Source organism: Eufriesea mexicana, unplaced genomic scaffold, assembly GCF_001483705.2.
Source record: "Eufriesea mexicana isolate 0111107269 unplaced genomic scaffold, ASM148370v2 scaffold4744748280, whole genome shotgun sequence".
Classification (NCBI taxonomy): Eukaryota; Metazoa; Arthropoda; class Insecta; order Hymenoptera; family Apidae; genus Eufriesea; species Eufriesea mexicana.
In genome coordinates, this window is record NW_016907957.1 from 78,699 (window position 1) to 97,449 (window position 18,751).

Consider the following 18,751-nt stretch of genomic DNA (forward strand, 5'->3'; position numbering starts at 1 on the left):
CCGTAAACTTCGCTTATAGCGGGGAAAAATTCGATTAATCTCCGCACGGCATTCTTTACCTCGTTACGATCGTACTAATTAAATTCGATCCCGTTCAGCGATATCGCTAGCAACGTTTTCGCGCCCGTCCCGTCGATAAATTCCACCCAGCCGACGAATAGATATCGCCAGTTATCTCGAAACGATAAAAATTCATAAAAGTACGAAAAACACCGGAGGTGAAGAGAACAGGCGAAATAAAGGAGAGACGCTTAATTCGTACAGGGGTAACGTTTAACAACGGGAATCGTCCATATCCACGGAAAAATTAGCAATAACTAGAAGTTGGAAACCGTGTCGTCCTACTTCCAGGTTCGAGAGTATTTTTTTCCCTTTGCTTTTTTATTGACGTTTTCCGTCGGATGTAACATTTGACAATAAAAAGTTGGGAGAGAAGTGCAACGCTGGAATAAAAGTTCCACCGATACCCGTGTGACGACTATACCGATAATAAAAGTTAGATATACAGCAATAGTGAAAGTTAGGGGTAGGTCTCTAACTGTAAGTCTTTCGACAACGAACCACCATACGCGCATTCGATATCCATGGGGGTAAAGATGGCCGAGACGTAGCGTCTCGACGATATTCAAATTCGAGCAATATTACAACCACCATGACGGTAAAAAATCACCGGCTTTAAATCAACGTCGACCTTTATTCTTATAACGTACCATTTTGTAGCTACTATCCGTTCGTATCGCGGTATACCTTACCGCATATGATTTTAAAATTTTACATAACTCGATTCACCTCGCGTATCACCCATGAATGTTCCACGCACTGCAGCTTGAGAGCCGCTGTTGTGGAAGGCTGATACATATTCCATTTCATTATTCCAGTTGTATTTGGATTGAAACGTAACTATACGTGCTTATTCAATTTCATCGGCCCGATTATTATCGTCTCTGTATAATATATTTAGTTATAAATCCCAGGTTTGTAGTTCCAGTATCATCGCTCGCAAATGAAGCATGATAAAGCTTTCGCAATGGCGTGGTAAACGTGGTAAACGTCAGACCCTAATTCTTCCTACCTACGAAAGAACCTACGCGAGGCCATCAATTTCGAGCACGAATCAAACTGCAACGGCTATTAATCACGTTAGGGTATTTTTCACCCCCATCTTTCCTACGAAAATAGTCGAACAGGGATAAACACTTTTCGCTTTTCCACCCGAACGAGTTTCGCCGAAAGCTCATTTCGGCGCAACATTTGCCACGGTCCCTTTACGAATTAACCAGACTTTGGTAAACGCGTTGTTCCAGCAACAATGAGGCTTTGTCCACGCATTTCGCGATAGCTACCTCGATAAAAGTACCCTGGATTACGTGTACGATTTTTTAATTGCTTCACGAGGGTATACAGAGATGTGTAATTGCACGATCACCCGATTAGAAGCTTCTGCGTGGAACTTGCCGAGACACAAACTAACCTCGAAACGCCCAGCTTGGGTTACGTGTTTCTAACGAGTTTCACTGCCAGAGTCAGCTGGAAAGGTCAGAGTAGAAGTTTCCGCTTTTTGCGATGTAAACTCTTGCCCCACGATGTAAGTTTCGATGGCACGTGCCATCATCAACAACAGAGTCGATAATACGTCGCGCCATTTTGTACCAATGTGACGAAGAATAACGCGTAACCCTGGCAGAAAGACTTCGACGAAAATTAAATTAACCACGGGCATGAATAATGGAAATAATCGTTAAACGTTGCAGAGACACTGCTAAATTACTATTTTTCTATCTAAATTACTAATTTTCCTGGCAAAATAATCGCGCAGGTGTTCTCTGTGTCCGACGAGAACCTTCCAACTGATTCCCCTACTATCAGTCATGGACCACTATATCGCCGTCCCCAAATTTTTCTTACAATGGAAACAAGATTGTAAGATCGTAAAATAAATATTGTTCATAGAAATCTCGTTCGAGAACCGCCGAAATTCCACTGACACGTGCCATCATCAACAACAGAGTCGATAATACGTCGCGCCATTTTGTATCAACGTGACGAAGAATAACGCGTAACCCTGGCAGAAAGGCTTCGACGAAAATTAAATTAACCACGGGCCTGACTAATGGAAATAATCGTTAAAGGTTGCAGAGACACTGCTAAATTACTATTTTTCTATTTAAAATTCTATGTAGATTGCTAGTTTTTCTGACAAAATAATCGCGCAGGTGTGTTCTCTGAGTTCGACGAGAACCTTCGAACTGATTACTCTACTATCGGTCACGGACCACCCTATCGTTCACCCTAAATGTTTCTTAGAACGGTGAAATAATTATAAGAACGTGATATGAATATTACTCATCGAACGCTGGTTCGAGAAGCGTCGAAGTCCCGATGAGGCGTGGCACGCTCATCAGGAAAACCGGTGGCACGACCTGGCACGTCGAAGAATAACACGCAACTGAAACGGAAGGACATGGACGAAAATTAATCGCGAGCCTCGCCTTGTTTACGTTGAGCCTCGTCTATGTCGCTCGACAGTCTCACTCGTGTTTGGCTCGATTTCCTTACGAGTTTCGCGCGATATACAGTAGAGGTTAACGGACGATTGGACCGATGTAAGGACACGTGTACGAAGAATAAGAGAATCGAATCCACGAGCACGAGCAGCAGAAACAGCAGAGGCTTCTAAATACACTTACTGACAAAAGTTAACCCTTTGCACTCGAGGACTTTTTCGTTACAGAAAAATAGTAATTCGAAGACTTTCTGTCATGGAGTCGAGGATATTTTTCAAATGATAAATGAGAAATCGTATGCAAATTAAGACGTAGAATTATTTTTCTTCGACATTCCACGCGTCGTTAGGTAATTTTAAATTTGATATATTAATTAACGTCCATCTTTTGAATCTGATTAAATGGTGACTGAGAGTCACCTCTCGAGTGCAAAGGATTAAGAATCTTTTCTCTATCTGGAGAATATACCAAAATTACCAAATAATTACGCTGTTTCTTAATTTTTGTCAGTAAGTCTATATATTGCACTCGAGGATCTTTTTACTAGAGAAAAGTAGAAATTCAAAAATTTTCTGCTACAAAGCTGACGATATTTTTTTAAACGATAAATAAGAAATCGTATATTAATTAACACGTGGAATTATTTAATTGCAACATATATTAATTAACATCGATCTTCCAAGTTTTACTCAACGATGATTAAAAGTTGTTTCTTGAGTGCAAAGGGTTAATTATTAGCTGCTGCGAGAACAAAAGATCGACTAATTGTAAGCCTTGAGGAGGCAGAACAGTCTGAAATTTTGAAAAATCGAATTTTATTTTTTAGTCTTAAAATAATATACGAAACGAAACGCATCGACATATGCATAACAGCTTGACCCGATGGTCTATGGGCATAGAGCCGATTCTAAAGATCGTAATACCAGAAAAGTCGAGGATCTAAGTACATTATACATGTCAGGATTAACCCAAAATCAAAGTGAAGTTTCGATAATACTTCCTGGCGTTTTTAGCTACAGAAAGTTTATTAAGCGTCGTTACAAGCTCGAAGATTGCTGCTTATATTGCTGCTAATATCTTTAATAAAGGTTTTCCCGGTGTCTTATTAATTATGAACGTCGTGAATATAATCACGAGACCAGTAGCGACGAAGAAAAGATTAAAACAGCTAATAGACGATCGTTTGAAAACCCTGAAGAAGATCGAATCGCCCGAATATTCGGTCGGATAGTCTTGCAATAACCTAAAATCGAAGCAGACGATCATATGCGCGAGACAGGAATGACTGATTAGCGAAAAATAAAGGATACGCGTGAAAAATTACGTTTCGAAACTTTAAACGAGTTTTCCTCCAAACTGTGCTTCTACAAACGGTGTGCAAAATATCTCGAAATCCGATCAACCGATTATCTCGAAACTTCGCGGATATCCTAATCACGATATTTATTAAACACTATTATTTGATTTTCTAAAAATTGTTAACAATGTCGAAAAATATTAACAAGAAACGTAAACACTTTTCGTGAAAATTCGATAGGTAAATAGCTGCCATTTTGCTAATATTCAGGGAAACTGAAATGTTTGAACGTCAATGCCTAGGGAATATGCTATAGTTCCAAATCCTCTTTGTCTCTTTTCTGTCACTAACTCCATTTGGCTGGAATCCTGCACACCGATAGGCCATTTTGAAAAAAGGTAATACGGAACAATGACATCGCACAGTTAAATCAGGGACTTTTCCAAAAATCCTTAACCACGATTTTCGTAACTAACAACGGGTTTAAATAAATCAGGGAAGCTAATATAAATCGAGTGCTCGCTTTTCTTTCACCGAACTTGTTAAACTGTTCCGCACCCTCGAACGTGCTTGAACGGCGAACGGAGTCGATGGTGGAGGATTCTCGGTTGGATTTCAGAGAAACAACGCTATCCTGGGTGAGGAAACGAGGCGTAATCCACGTGCCGATCTCGATGATCCTTTGAGAATCCAGCGATCTCGAAACTTTCCGGTTGCACAGTTCTACATCGGCTGGTCATCGAGCGTTTCGCGGGCAAGGCACATCGACCGGTTTGGCCAACAACGCGGTCGAATTATCCGGGACTATTCGGTCCAGGGGAAATCGGAACAACCTTGTCGGGATGTAACGCGGGCACGGGTGTGCACGACGGGTTGGAAAATTCGCGAGAATTCGCGTATCGCGGCGGAATGGTTCCCTGTTGCTGGCTCCGGCACAATTAGAGAGACGTGTATGATTAAGAACAAACCCGTTCATTTGTAACAAGCCGGCGTGCGCAAAGATCGCAATAACTCTGGCGGTAATGCACGGAATATGTACCCTCGATAACGTATGTAAATAACGCTAATCTAATCTGACGCAACTCGAAAGCTGGTTTCCTCCGCGAGCCGCAGATTCGGTAAATTAACCGCGCCGCGAGCGCGGCTGCGAAATAGTCGAAAGGGGAACGACACGCTGCTGGGGTGACGATAAGGCGCATGTAATTCGAAGATAATGCAAATGAAGCCTCTCATAGGTGGTTAGAATGCCGGGCATTTTTGCACGTTCGAACGTCGCTCCTTGTGAGAGCAAAGCAGCTCTTGGAGCAAAAACATGAACGGTTGGCCAGCGAAAAAATTCGGCAGGGTCGATAAGTATTCCCTGGGAGTCTCGATTCCGCGAGCTCGGAAAATCGAGTCTGTTTTAACCCATTTGCATGCAAGCGCGGAATATTCCGCGAGCCACGACTGTCGCCTATCACCGAGCGCGGAATATTCCGCGAGCCACTACTGTCGCCTATCACTGACCGCGGAATATTCCGCGAGCCACGGCTGTCGCCTATCACCAAGCGCGGAATATTCCGCGAGCTACGACTGTCGCCTATCACCGAGCGCGGAATAATCCGCGAGCTGACTTTTTCCATTACCTGTTGCTGAATATTCTTCATATGCCACAGATCACGCTTGATCCCTTTTGTGAGCATCTCATCTACATCGGTTCATTATATTCTTAACAAGTTTTACTTTTGTCGTGAAAATCCTTTTAATTGCCATTGCGAGTAGGTGCTGATACGCGCGCGGTGGTACGAGCTAGTCGTCAGTTAAACGTCGCTGATGCCTGAACACGGCACCTTAAGTAGAGCCATGATGCAAATGGGTTAAGAATAATGGGCCTGCTTGTGGTGCTCGTCGATAAAGGCTACCTAACAGGCTTTGCCTAAGACGGGGATACTATTGGAAAGTTTTGGAAATTCTGTATACGAGAAGCGGAGGGTTTACCGGAGACTTGCGAGAAAATCCTTGAAACTAATATGCACGTAATGTCGAGACGAGAATGATACCAGCACGCGACAATGTCCGCAAGCCGCAGGAAAGGTCCAGGCTTCGTCCGCGTGATCGTGCGTCACCGCAGACCTACTTCCTCGCGCAAGAATACCGAACCCGGCTGAATAGCATTTGAAATTTCTGCACCGCGACAGGTAATTTTCGCGCGCCACGGGATGTCCCAGTCGAGTGGTCCAGAAACGGCGAAATGCGGGAAGAATGAACGCGACCGACGTTCTGGAGCGACTCCAAGAGCCTCGATGGAATTGATGACCCTCTCGGGTCAACAAGTTTCGCCTTCGCTCGCGAACATTATTCCTCGAACGCGTCTTATAAACAATGCGACCCATCTAGCCGGCATAGATATAGAAACGTGTCCATAGTCGAAGATATAGGCGGAAAACTCGATGGGGAAATAGGTCAGGTTATTTTCGTCTCGGTTATCCTTCGATAGACGAGGTAATCGCGGAGAAAGGGGGAAAAAAAGGAGCGAAATTGTTTGATATTTCGAAACTGACTCTTTGAGCTACGATAACGGAGTCTTTCCATCGAGCTTCGCCCTCCCGGGGGACTCGTGGCAGACCAGCCTCTTTCAAGCGAGCTCGTGTATGTAGGACAATTTACAGAGGCAATATTCGGCAAGCCAGGACAAAAACTAGACGAAGCCTGAAAGCGAGGAGGACATCCGACGCGACTAGTTACCCACCACACCGTGCCAGGGAAATTAAAGTCGCTCGTTTGCGCCGATCAACCTCGATCCGAATGTCTGATGTTATACACGAGGGATTAATTAAACCGCAACGGGATATTGCGTTGCTTAATCGCGATTGGATTGGAGAGTACGTCGAAAAACTCGAAACATCGAGGCGAAAAAGAAAACAACAATTTGTCATACGTGACGTTCGAATGTCCAATGAGAGCAAGGGAATGACTAATTTCATTCGCTGCCCGGTCTGCCTGCGTTACGCATGCGCATTGAGGAAGTAGAACGGTACGTAGCACGATCCCTTAAACTCCTTGCGACTCGAAACCGACTGAAATTATGTCCTCTCGCGACACTGCACAGCGTTCAAACACGAAGGAGCTCTAAAAGCCTCTACACACCGGCAAACCTTTCCGAACCATCTCGATATTCACACCGTTGCCTGACGTTATTGCTTTTCCGAGCACGAAGAGAGGAAAGAACGACAAAAAGAGTGTCACAAAGCAGTGTAAATAGCACTATTCTTTGAAGCGACTCGGATAACAACAGTTACGTATTCGTGTGTACATTCACGTGTCCCTTATCGACGCAAATTTTATTTTCGCGAAACTACTATGAGCATATAAATATCTGCCGCTTTTATGTTACGACGGATTCTTACCTTGGAAATTTCATTACGACGTGTTTCTTTTTGGTTAGCTTCGTCCAGCATTGTCGTGCTTCGAGCGCGGGAAAGCGATAGAAGCATTCTCGTTCGATCACTTCACCGATCTATCGCTACACAGATCCACGAGAGCGAATACGTTTCTCTTCGTTAAATAATCACACGACACGCGAATCTCTGTCACAAAATTACCATTCGTCGAAGCAAATTTGTTATTGTCACTTGCTTTATATGCACCGCGTATATTCACCATCTTGGCTACTGGCTACCGGCGCGTCACCCTACGGCAGAAATTGTAATTAATATATCATGTCCGCTATATTTAAATAATTCTGTAAAATTTAAAATAATTGTTTCGATGTAATAGATAAATAAAATTATTATAAATACCTGAGAATATATAAATCGATGTTATATTTAAATTAAATTAATCGTAGAGAGAAAAAGCTCTATATATATTCGAGTTTCAGTTTTATAGAAAATCGTATAAAATCAAATAACATTGTATATATATATATTCGCAAGAAACGAACGAAGTATAAGCAATATATGATTATTATCGGATGAAATTTCTTTTTAGCTGTATTCGTTTACACGGCCTCGGTTTTTTGTTGGGAAAAGTGGAAAGGACAAAGGAGGAATTAAAAGCCCGACGTTAAACGCTAGAGGCCTCGATTTTCCCGTTCTAAGCGATAGAACAAGGCGAACAGTAAGTCGAGAATATTAAACGATCTTTAGAAGAAAAATGGAATCGAAGTTATCGACTAATTTCTACGTAATAGCTGCTTCTCATTGGCGATTTCGAAGGACTAACTTTGTTCCAGATCGAGTGCAAAATGTCGGTCGAAGTGAGAGCGGGTCGACCAACAATGCCAACAATTCCACAATCCAAGAGACCAACGGTTTTAGTTTATCCGACAGGTGAGACTACGTCAGCGCAAATTTTCTACGAAAAGATATTTTCTAACTGTATTCGCGAATAAATCCGAGCCATCGAGTATTTAAAACTGAAATTGTTCAAAATACATTTATATTCCCAACGAGAAAAGTAGTTTTATTTCAAAAGTCTCACTATTTCTGCCCGTTCGAGCAGAATAGTCACGCAGACCGTGAATTTCCAACGAAATTACTAGAATCCCATTGAAATTGCACGCGGTAATTATTTCCTTACATTTTGAGAATGAAAAAATTTAATTACCGACGGAATTGTAACAGAATTACATATCTCATTAGAATCTACCCATGACAGAAAAGTGCTCGTTGTACTCGAAAAAGCAACCAAGCAAGTAATTGTGCCTGAATCTCATTGTCAGAGATCTAATTGCAAGACTAATGGAGAGTAAAAGCACGATACAATTAGCAACTACCTAGACATCTAATTGCGACATATTTAATGAATTATTAATAACGTAATTTTTAAATCGAGATAATATTATTGCGCTGGTTATAGTTATCATTATCCCCAGTATATTATTATCCTGGTTATAATATGTACCATGTCATTATGTTATTCAAAGCATATTTATGCTAGCGTAATATGCTGTCCCTTCTGTTTACTCTGCCGGATAAAACGTTTTTCACGAGGCACTCTATCATTTCTGAAGATTAATAGTATTCGCTCCGAGCTAATTCCATGGCCGGTATATAATAAGCACCGGTGTATTGGAAAATTCGCTCAGTCTTCGCAATTGAGAATAACAATTTCGCAAAGCGATTACGTATACGTCATAACGCGATGCAGGGTAAAATTATCTTGGTTGCTGGGAAGTTGCACGAATGACAGAAATGCCACGCTTTCTACCACATTTATTTCGAGACGTAACGCGACTATTCAGCTCCGAAACTTCTCGAGCTTATGAAGTGGGAAATTGCGTTTCTCGATTTGCTCAGTGTGTTTAACAAGCGAAACTTGCAGGGACAAACGCGACAGACCAATGATGCTTGGAATGCCTCGATTGATAGTCCATTCGTTTAGAAATTCCACGACGAGTCGAATGGTGCTCGAAAGGACCTCACGACTGACTCATTAAACGAATTTTGTATTTTCTTATTTTTAGTCACTCCGGAGAGTATTATCATCCCAATAGTATCGTGCATACTTGGATTCCCATTGCTCGCGCTAATGGTCATTTGTTGCTTAAGAAGAAGAGCAAAGCTCGCGAGGGAACGGGCTCGAAGAAGAAATTGCGATATAGATCATGGCGCCCTTAGTCTCGTTCGTTTTAGCCCAGTTCATCGTTTAGGTAAGTTTCAAGGGTAAACTCAAAGTGTACTCGTTATGCGAATGTACGTCGTTTGAAACGTGCAATTCTCATAGGTGTTAAACAATTTCCATCGTGGTACGCTATCGCAATTACGTTTGAAATTAAAGCTTCGTACATCCTTGAAAGCAATCTTTTCCAGTATACACGTTTCCAAAATACGAAAAAAGGATCGAGGTCGCGAAACATTTGTGTTTTGTCAGCCACGAATTCCTTAACATCCTTTGCTCCCGTTTTTCTGTCTAAAAGGGTTAAATACATACACACGTGTCCCTGTGTATTCAAATGCACACTTACATGCACCCGTGTAAATACGTATAGCCTAATAGCATACTTTCGTAAATGGAGCATATACGGTAACATAAGGTGCATGTAAAAATATATGTACTTATATAAATAGGTACGTATATACTCGCATATAACGGTGTATGTGTGTATATATAAAAGGAACGGAAAAGGTATTAAACGAGATTGAATGCTGGCCTGAATATCCGTTAGAGTTCATGCACCGATTCCAGAATATTTCAAAAGCAGATGCCGTGTTCATGTTCACGCGACTATGTTTTCCGATAAAAACGTTTAATCTGGAACAAAGTATCGAGAAGTTAAATGGCTGGAATATCGACTTTTATTGCTTTCTCGTAACGTTTAATTGCCCAACGGTATTTAAATCCTGATCCAAAATCGTGACGTTAATTTTCCTTTAATCGCGTTATATTACGAACATGGCAATAACGGAATACACGTGATCGCAAATTTTATTTCTTCGGTACCCAACGACGTATGCATAGAAAACGCGATATTTATGGTACACGGCTGACTCTGAAGATACACGACTACTGTGCCCAGTCATGGTTCTCTGACTCTTGATATATGGGCTTCCAAATGTGATGAATGAGCGGTTTAGTTACAACTTAGGGCACACGTGTGTCAAGGTTCCGATTAATAGAAAACTGGTCTCGGGCCAGATAGTGGGAAAAAAATTTGCATTTCGAGGCTCGTGCTTAACGTGGTAAAATCAATCGCGGAATAAAAATGGTGGAAAAGTCTTTGAGCCGAAATATATATTCGTTATTTTATTATCCCGTCAAGTGCAGCATCTAAAGAGGATTTAGGTAAAATATTTTACTAGCCTAATTGTTGCTTGACCTGGTCTCTAGAGATGTTAGAATTTTCTCGGAGCAGCCATACAGTTTTCTTTTTTACTTAATGCATAATCGTTTGCCGCCATTGCTACCATCGTTTCATACTTGATATAGAATTTACTTGAAATTCTGCGAAAGGTTCGGTAGGAATAGAGACAATAGAAGCAACTCGTGCGAAATTGACACGTAGGGTGATGGACTGCATCGAAACGCATCTGAAATAATACTTTGTCACGAATATTATCTCGCAGCAGCTTAACATATGCATCGCAATCGTAAAGATCGGAAGTAAGGAAAGTTGGGCAACTTTGCGCAGAAGATATACGCAGCTTGGCTAAATTTTAATCGTAATCCAAAGGCATGTACACATTGCGTATTTAACATGGTTACAGTCGCATGACTTTCAACTATTTGCTATGCAAGCATATGTAGCGTATATGAAAACTGTACTTTAATCATTTCGGATTAACCATTTTAATCGCGTAATCTCGTGATTAGATTGCATTTATACGATATTGATCTTTACTCGAATGATGATTTAAAATGCGCTTTTATTTACAGATTTGGTAGACACTATTTTTCCTACGATCAAATACTTCTGTTGTTACCACGGTGTATTAATACCGATACGTTTATGCGATAGCTGGAATTGATCGACCAACGAGAGCGGTATCGTTCCGAAGCGATCGAGGATCTAAGGCCCTGCCATCGCTGGAACTGGACACGGTGGTCGAAGAACGATCCGATCCTGAACAGAGCACAGCATTGGAACTCAGTAGTCCAGATTAGCATCCAGTTTTGGTACCACCTAGGTCAGTTGCTTATTCCCTAGATACGTACCACGCGTAGTAATAAGTATTGATACTGTTTTTAATTAAAACAGTAATTAAACGTAAGAAAAATAATTTATTTGTGGATCGAAAGCTGTAAAAAGAGAATATTCCCGTTACTCCGTTGATTTATCTGTTACCAGAAAATTTTCTCGAAATATACGTATACTTATTGTTAGAGTTCCTGCATTGCCGACGTGGTATCGTGTTTAATAGTTACAACTTCACGGATATTTACCATTCGTATAATAAATTAGCTGATATGCTATTCAGAACGAGAAGAAACATTAACGCGAGCTAATCGTTTATCGTTTTGCACAGGTCTCCTCGACCATCAAAATCAGTGGTACCATTACCCGTAGATCATAGCCCTCTATGGACGGCATTGACACACGCTAACGCTGTATCTTCTGCTCTTGGAGATACCTAGCAGGAGGTGGAAGAGGGCGGCTACATCGAAGCTCTCGTCCTCGACTTACCCATAATTTATTAAAGGATTTATAAAGAGATATATATTACGAACAATTACAATATACGAAATTGATCTGATTCGATTTCAAGATCTTGAATAAATCATGAAGATATATCATCGGAAGTGCCGCAACAAAAAATAATTTGTAATATAAAAACATTAAACGATCGAATACGTATCGTCTCTGGAGAATGTTTTGCACGTGTATTCAAAATTAACGAGTAAATTTTATACTGACTAGCTGTACAACATTCTATAGACAGGCTGCTTTTTACGTCATAAAAGATAAATGATATAATGTACACTACATTAAATTAGTGTAAATAAGAATTTGTTAACACAATGTACAAACAAGAATCACAGTATGTAAATAAATGATAATAAACAATCGCATTGTGTACATAAGACTTACATTCGGATTTTACAAAATTCATACTTCAACGCGTACATGTTAAAATAGATTTTATAATTGTTGATATTAAATATTGTCATACATATATATAAGATGTAAATAACCAAACTATATAAATATAAAAATAAGTAAACACAGTTCTATTGTACTCCGATATCGATAAAAATGTTCTCACGAATGTCTGTTATTATTTACATATATTTTGAATTGTTCTTAACATAAAAAAGAATTAATTAAATTATGCAGAATATAACTATATTCTATCTATAATTCTTTATGATACATTCAAAATCCAGATACTACTCGTCCCTTTTTAGCTGCTTTTTTTAACTTATTCAGTTTCTTTTCTTTCTTTCTTTTCATAATATTATCCTGCCGTTTTTCTTGTCTTTCTTGAACTCCTTTCTGTACATTTTCTAGTCTAGATTTCCATTTTTTAGCACTCTGTTTCTTCTGACTCTCTTTCCTCTTTAATGTTCGTTTAAGTAAATCTGCATCGTTTTTCACCTATCAAAAAATATTACACGGGTTTAATATAAAAGCTACCATTTTAACCTGTTACTTTATAAAATTTTGAAAGTTGTCCAAAAAAATTTTCAATCATTTCTTTATTACCTTGTCTCCACTGGCTTTTGCCAAAACAGTCTTCCATGCATCTTTTTCTTTAATTTCTTCTGCTTTCTCTGTTTCACCCGATCGTTCCATTTCTTTTAATTTCTCTTTCTTTTGGTTCAACTCGAGCAACATCTTTTTTGCATCCTTTTTAGGAGGTTTTTTTTTTGTCCCAATTTCAGAGAAATCAAATTTGCTAAATACCATTTTACCTTCCGAATTAAATACTGGCTTTGGTCTTGGAATTTTTGGTACTTCGCTGTCTTCTTTTTTTATTTTAGATATACCAGTTACATTCTGTTCCGTTTTTGCTACCTTATTTTGTGTTACTTGCTTTTTTTTTTTCGATATCTTTTTTATTTTGGTTTTCAAATTTTTTTTCAATTGTTTCTCTTGATATCCTAATCGTTTAACATTTTTTAATCCCTCTAATTTAGCATGTAGTTCCTCGAATGTCTGCGCTCTCTTTGCTTTTCCAGTTAAGTTTGGAAAAATATTACCTGCAAAATATGAAATAAACAATTTAAAATAAGCTAAATTACATTTTATACAGAAATAGCTAGAAATAAGAACCTTCTGACGTGCTTTTTTTATTATATGTAACTATCTTATCTTTGTCATCTGAAACTAATAAAATTTTAATTTGATTAGTTTATTGTAAATATTTTTTAAGGTTATGTTAGCTTTTAATACTTTTACCTAGTTCAGACATAGGCAATGGCATTTTTGAAAATATTTTTGAAATGAATTCGTTTTCTTGTTGCAATAACTGTTTCACAAAACGTTGATTAAATGGTTTAGACATTTTTAACTGCATATTTCTCACAATGCACACACGTAATACCACAATGTAAATGAAATGTAATGTTAGAAAATAACAAGTTACAGCCAACGAAGAACCGCGTATTTTAACATATAGGTTAGAGACTATAATCTAACGCGCAAACTCATTGCCGAACTTCATTGAGTTTATTAAAAGTATACAATTTTATACAACTTAATAAATTTTATATTAAATTTATAAAATAATTTTATAAAAGTACTAGTATCATAATTATATAAGAAATAAAACTTTTATAAAATTTAATAAAAACAGAAATATTTCCAATCTTGTATATAAATGATGTAAAATTAGTAGTATTACAATACATTAAAAATAATAATGTTTATGAAATGTACAGATATTGTAAAGCATAGATTATCGATGATATTGTCAGGCAAATAGACATGTATCATAATTTCCTTAAATTAAAAACAAAATTTAATTATACTTAAAAATCACAGTTGAAGAAAAAAAAAAAATCTTTAGGACAAAAATTCATGCAGATATTGTCTGTGTTATATTACATAGTTCAGTAATAATAAAATCAGTCATAAATCATAATTAAAAATCGTTAAATATTATAATTGCGAGGCTTCCTTCATTAATTGACATGATGTTAGAACAATAAGATTTTTCCCAAATAAAGAGCACTTATCAAATTCTTCTGTAGTTGCATTTGCTTCTTCGTATGTTTTGTAATAAACATGGCAATATGATATTCCAGTTTTTACTGTAGTCATCATCTTTGATATTGCTATTGGATTATGTTTTTCAAAAAGATGTAATATATAATGTATACTTAAACATGGGTGAATATTAGCTACAATTACTTCTTCTGCTGGAACAAACTTGGTGGACGGCATAGAAGTTCTATGAATTCTTGTATATTTTCTATCAATAGGCATCAAAGGTGGAATTTTTGTTTCATCAAATATTTTGTCCTCTGAAGTTAAATTTTCACTACTAATTTTTGACGAATTTGAATTTTTCAATTTATATGTGATACTTGAATTAGATTCCTTGTCCGACTGTTGGTCTTCAGATTTATATTTTCCACTGGAGGTCATGTGCATTGATTGATCGACAAACTCTTTTGTAAACATAGATTTGTTTTTATTTTTGTGTTTCTTTCCACCGTTAATGTTAAATTTATTTATATGTGGCAAAATTTTAATAACTTTATCATTTTCAAAACCAGCAATGCACCGTTTGACATCTTCAAGACTTCCATAGCTCACAAAACACAACCCATAACTTTTTCCACGATTGTTTACATTCACAACTTTACCAAAACGAGAAAACAGGTTCATAACTGTATCCTCATTTAATCCGTTACTGTTAGCAAAATGTACAACATAATTTCCATATCCTCTTTTGTCATAATACCTTTCATAATTCATTTTATAAAAATTATATTATTGATATATTACAAACTAATGATCATAAAATAAAGTAATATAAATTTATATTACAAAATTTTATTGGTGTTTATGCAAATCAATGTCAAAGTTATGTATATATTTAGCTGGAGTATGAAATACAATCGCATTATTTGTAAATCTTCAAATCTGAAATATGTATCAACTTTCAGATTTCGAACAGGACATGAAATGTTATGTCCATAAATATGTGTTTAATTGTTATGTTAGTAAATATTGTAATTAATGTATATAAATTGTTTTTCAAATAATAATACGAAAAGATGTCCTTTTGTACTTCGATGTTAACGTTAAAATATCTAAACGTAAATATCACAAAATATTACAAGTATATACACGAATTTTCTCGCGTTATAAAAATAGTTGACAATGTAGCCATGTTTTTACGATGCACTTGCGCATTGGCGTACTCATAATTTACATTTCTCAAGTACGTAGTACCTTCATTTCGTATATACCATTCAGTAAAGTTCAAGCACGATAAAATATTTAGTTTTGTTTAATATTTTAATAAAAGTACATAATAATGACGCGGAAATTGACGATTTAATATTAGTGACGAAAAAAAAAAAAAGTTGGAGGAATGGGCGGAGTTTGCGCCTGTTGGAATATGAGGTGCAAGACGTTGCGTTGTTTCACGAATGCTTACATTTTCGATCTAAGGATTAGTGTTTCGATAAGCTAGTTTTGAGATATTTACATGAAACTTTGTGAAAATTTGAAGTTCACGGATACAGGTTAAGAGAATGGGATTACGAAAAGCGGCGAAATCGCATCATAAATAAAGTGGATGCGCACGCGGACAATAACATGCGAGAGCGAGTGAGGAAAAGTCTGTAAACGAAGAAAGAAGGAAATGAATCAGCCGTTCTGATTGGTCGAGGTGGCTATTATGGCCGCCGATTGGCGCACGCACGTACGCACACCAAGCTTGGATGCACACACGAACGCACGAACACGCGTGTGTATCAGGAGCGTAGCAGTCGCTCGTGGCCGAGAAGAGTGAAAAGAGCGACAGAAACGGTCGGTCCGCGCGTTGCCTTGTAAGGCGGAGAGTTGGTGTGTGACGTCCGTGCGCGGATGGCTCGAAGAACGCCGATTTTCCTCAGCTTGTACAAGTATCCTTGCTGAGCAGAGGAAAGAACGAGTGAAAGGGGAGTGCGGGCCGGGTGCGACGCCGACCGTCGACATAACCGCGTATACGTAAAATCCGACAATCCGTCAAGTTTAAAGCTGCCGAAGGCACCATTTTCATCGTCTCTATAGTGTATACAGCAAACTGGAAACCGATTATTAGACGCAACGTGAGTGTTCTTAAACGAGCAAAGGAAATACATAAGAGTGAGACAAGGAACGAACGAAAGAGGGGCAAACAGAAGTAAAAAGGATAACGAAGGGCAACGAGAAAGATAGAGATAGCAAGAAAAGAGAAAAAGGAAAAGCGAAAGAGTGAGTAAGCGAACGAACAAGCGAGAGAGCGAGCGAGGGAGAGAGAGGGAGCGAGAGAAAGAGAGAGAACGAGCGAGAGAGCGAGAGAGCGAGAGAGCGAGCGAGATCGGGAAAGAGGAGCAAGAGCAAGTTAAAACGCCAAACGATACGTAAGAGACAAAGGCCACGGCGGCATAACCTCCAAGCCGACCGTACGGCGCATTACGGAGGTCTCCTATACTCACAGATCCCTTCGTATTCTCAAGGAATTTGGTACATTATTCATGAAAAATTATATTTTTGCAAGTGCATGCCTGCCTGGGCTTCCATATGAAGTGTCGCACGAGTGAGAGAGAAAGAGAGAAAGAGAGAGAGAGATAGAACACGTGCGTGAAACATATTTTCCTCGAGATACAGAAGTCGTCATAAAGTGAAAGAGCGGGACGGTTGTTTGTACAGTCGTGTTTTTTCGCGACACCTGGTATACGATATACATCCGCGAGTGTTGTGTGAACAAATTCACTCTTGCGACGGAAACAAAAAAAGCGGAGAAGGAAAGGCGGCGAATAATATTCTTAGTGCTGTAGTCCACGGTTGATGGATGAAACTGGCAGGATGCTGCAACACGGAGGATCAGGTGTTGGTTTGATGGGAGGTAATCAGGGCCAGGGGGCCCAAAATACCGCCGGATACGGTAGCATGGGACCCGTAGATGGATCTGCGACACAAGGTCCCGATCAGGCGGTTGAAGCCAGAAAACAGGACATCAGTGAAATTCTTCAACAAATTATGAACATCACTGATCAGAGCTTGGACGAGGCGCAAGCGAGGTTGGTCCCATTCGTGATCCGATCAGCCGCCATTTTTTAATACTTCTAAGATGTATCGTTACTTTTAAACTTTTCGCATCACTCTTTTTCATAATTTCTCGTTTACCTCTTCGATACGTCTTTTTCTTCGTAATATATTTTTATAACGTTGAATTATCATCGATTTCACCAGTATATATATATATATCTTTTTTATTACGCCTCCGAGTATTTATTAATGACAAGAAGTAACGACGAGTACAGGTTATGTTCTTCTTTTCCAAACGTCTTACGTACAAATTTTCTTTCGCGGAAACATTATCTCCTCGATGCTTTGCAATTTTAGTTAACCTAACCGTTCAAGCGATGAATATAAGTAGGTATATTGGTAATGGCAAGCTATAACGTAAGTTGTATATAGGTGTCCAAGTACGCGATAAGACGCCGTTTATCTTCGCATTATTGGTACACGATTGTACAAGTTTGTCAAAATGTTTGTGCTCGTTACGTTCAAATATGTCGTATTCCGCTTCAAAATATTTTCGAATTTCTATTTTACTCCGACATATACGTAAGATATCACGCGATATAAATCTCTAGTCGATTATTCCATCGATTCCATGTAATTTACCTTGTTTATCTTTTATTTTTTCAGAAAGCATACATTAAACTGTCACAGAATGAAGCCAGCCTTATTTTCGGTCCTGTGCGAGATCAAGGAGAAAACAGGTGAGTGTTGTTACTTGTTATTTACCATATTATTCGATCAAACTCTTTTCTCGAAGGTATCGTGTATCGATGATATTTCCCGTTCAAATTTATATTCGTCTCCGAATTGACTAATTGAACTAAACATCGACTTACGGACACACAGAAAACACTGGAAATTGCAGGGAAAATGTCTCCTATCGTTACTAATGCTCTCGTGGCTGCGATAATCCGGTTATACGTTAGTAATCACCGCCTCTCAAAAATTACGATGAATAATTGCCGATTACATAGACGCCACTAAGAGATAAGCGAACACTCCATAAAAGTACGGTACGATCACCTCGTAACTCGCGCGCCCACGCCGGTGCTTCGCATGCGAGTTCTAAACAATCCAAGAAATTCCTAGAAAGAGATCTCTATCTAGACGAGGAGCGTCGGGGGAGGGAGGGGGAGAGAGAGAGAGAGAGAGAGAGAGAGAGGAAGAGAGACTGTTGATACCTATTCGGCGTGTGGTGCAGTGTCGTCTACCCTACAGGGTCGACCCCTGCGCCCATTCGAAACTCGTAAACATAATTTTTATGCGATGTTTGGATTACTTTTACGCGCGGATCAAGAGACC

General features: G+C 38.9%; 4 protein-coding genes across 9 annotated transcripts in view; 2 read left to right on the forward strand and 2 right to left on the reverse strand.

The window, feature by feature from the left end:
* The first annotated feature begins 6,747 nt into the window (after positions 1-6,747).
* Positions 6,748-11,795, forward strand: LOC108547575 (uncharacterized). Its single transcript, XM_017900157.1, has 7 exons — positions 6,748-6,814; positions 7,771-7,899; positions 8,015-8,111; positions 9,248-9,433; positions 10,549-10,566; positions 11,240-11,408; positions 11,748-11,795. Exons 3-6 carry the CDS (start codon positions 8,027-8,029, stop codon positions 11,383-11,385), a joined length of 435 nt encoding a protein of 144 aa, XP_017755646.1. The 5' UTR covers positions 6,748-6,814; positions 7,771-7,899; positions 8,015-8,026; the 3' UTR covers positions 11,386-11,408; positions 11,748-11,795.
* An 800-nt stretch (positions 11,796-12,595) lies between these two features.
* On the reverse strand, positions 12,596-13,752 carry Surf6 (Surfeit locus protein 6). Its single transcript, XM_017900087.1, has 4 exons — positions 13,622-13,752; positions 13,496-13,549; positions 12,926-13,422; positions 12,596-12,817 (listed from the first exon to the last, which is right to left on the reverse strand). The coding sequence occupies exons 1-4, from the start codon at positions 13,737-13,739 to the stop codon at positions 12,596-12,598; spliced, it is 891 nt and encodes a 296-aa protein (XP_017755576.1). The 5' UTR covers positions 13,740-13,752.
* Positions 13,753-14,412: 660 nt separating this feature from the next.
* LOC108547538 (uncharacterized) lies at positions 14,413-15,160 on the reverse strand. Its single transcript, XM_017900111.1, has 2 exons — positions 14,576-15,160; positions 14,413-14,499 (listed from the first exon to the last, which is right to left on the reverse strand). Exons 1-2 carry the CDS (start codon positions 15,143-15,145, stop codon positions 14,485-14,487), a joined length of 585 nt encoding a protein of 194 aa, XP_017755600.1. The 5' UTR covers positions 15,146-15,160; the 3' UTR covers positions 14,413-14,484.
* A 566-nt stretch (positions 15,161-15,726) lies between these two features.
* Positions 15,727-18,751, forward strand: part of exd (PBX homeobox extradenticle) — a 45,052-nt gene continuing 42,027 nt past the window's right edge. For 3 of the 6 annotated variants that reach the window (XM_017900216.1, XM_017900224.1, XM_017900233.1), the window contains exons 1-2: positions 15,727-17,442; positions 18,077-18,150. In XM_017900216.1, coding sequence (XP_017755705.1) covers positions 17,210-17,442; positions 18,077-18,150 — 307 coding nt within the window. In that variant the 5' untranslated portion in view covers positions 15,727-17,209. The remainder of the gene's footprint in view (positions 17,443-18,076; positions 18,151-18,751) is intronic. The other 3 variants (XM_017900200.1, XM_017900192.1, XM_017900209.1) reach the window with 3 other exon arrangements.

What these genes read in the sequence shown, in the direction of transcription:
- LOC108547575 (XM_017900157.1), top strand. Translation starts at nt 8,027, where the DNA reads ATGTCGGTCGAAGTGAGAGCGGGTCGACCAACAATGCCAACAATTCCA. An exon ending in GGTTTTAGTTTATCCGACAG is followed by an intron (nt 8,112 to 9,247) that starts GTGAGACTACGT and finishes TCTTATTTTTAG; the next exon opens with TCACTCCGGAGAGTATTATC.
- LOC108547538 (XM_017900111.1), bottom strand. Translation starts at nt 15,145, where the DNA reads ATGAATTATGAAAGGTATTATGACAAAAGAGGATATGGAAATTATGTT.
- Surf6 (XM_017900087.1), bottom strand. Translation starts at nt 13,739, where the DNA reads ATGCAGTTAAAAATGTCTAAACCATTTAATCAACGTTTTGTGAAACAG. An exon ending in TAAAAAAAGCACGTCAGAAG is followed by an intron (nt 13,423 to 13,495) that starts GTTCTTATTTCT and finishes CATATTTTGCAG; the next exon opens with GTAATATTTTTCCAAACTTA. An exon ending in CAAAAGCCAGTGGAGACAAG is followed by an intron (nt 12,818 to 12,925) that starts GTAATAAAGAAA and finishes ATTTTTTGATAG; the next exon opens with GTGAAAAACGATGCAGATTT.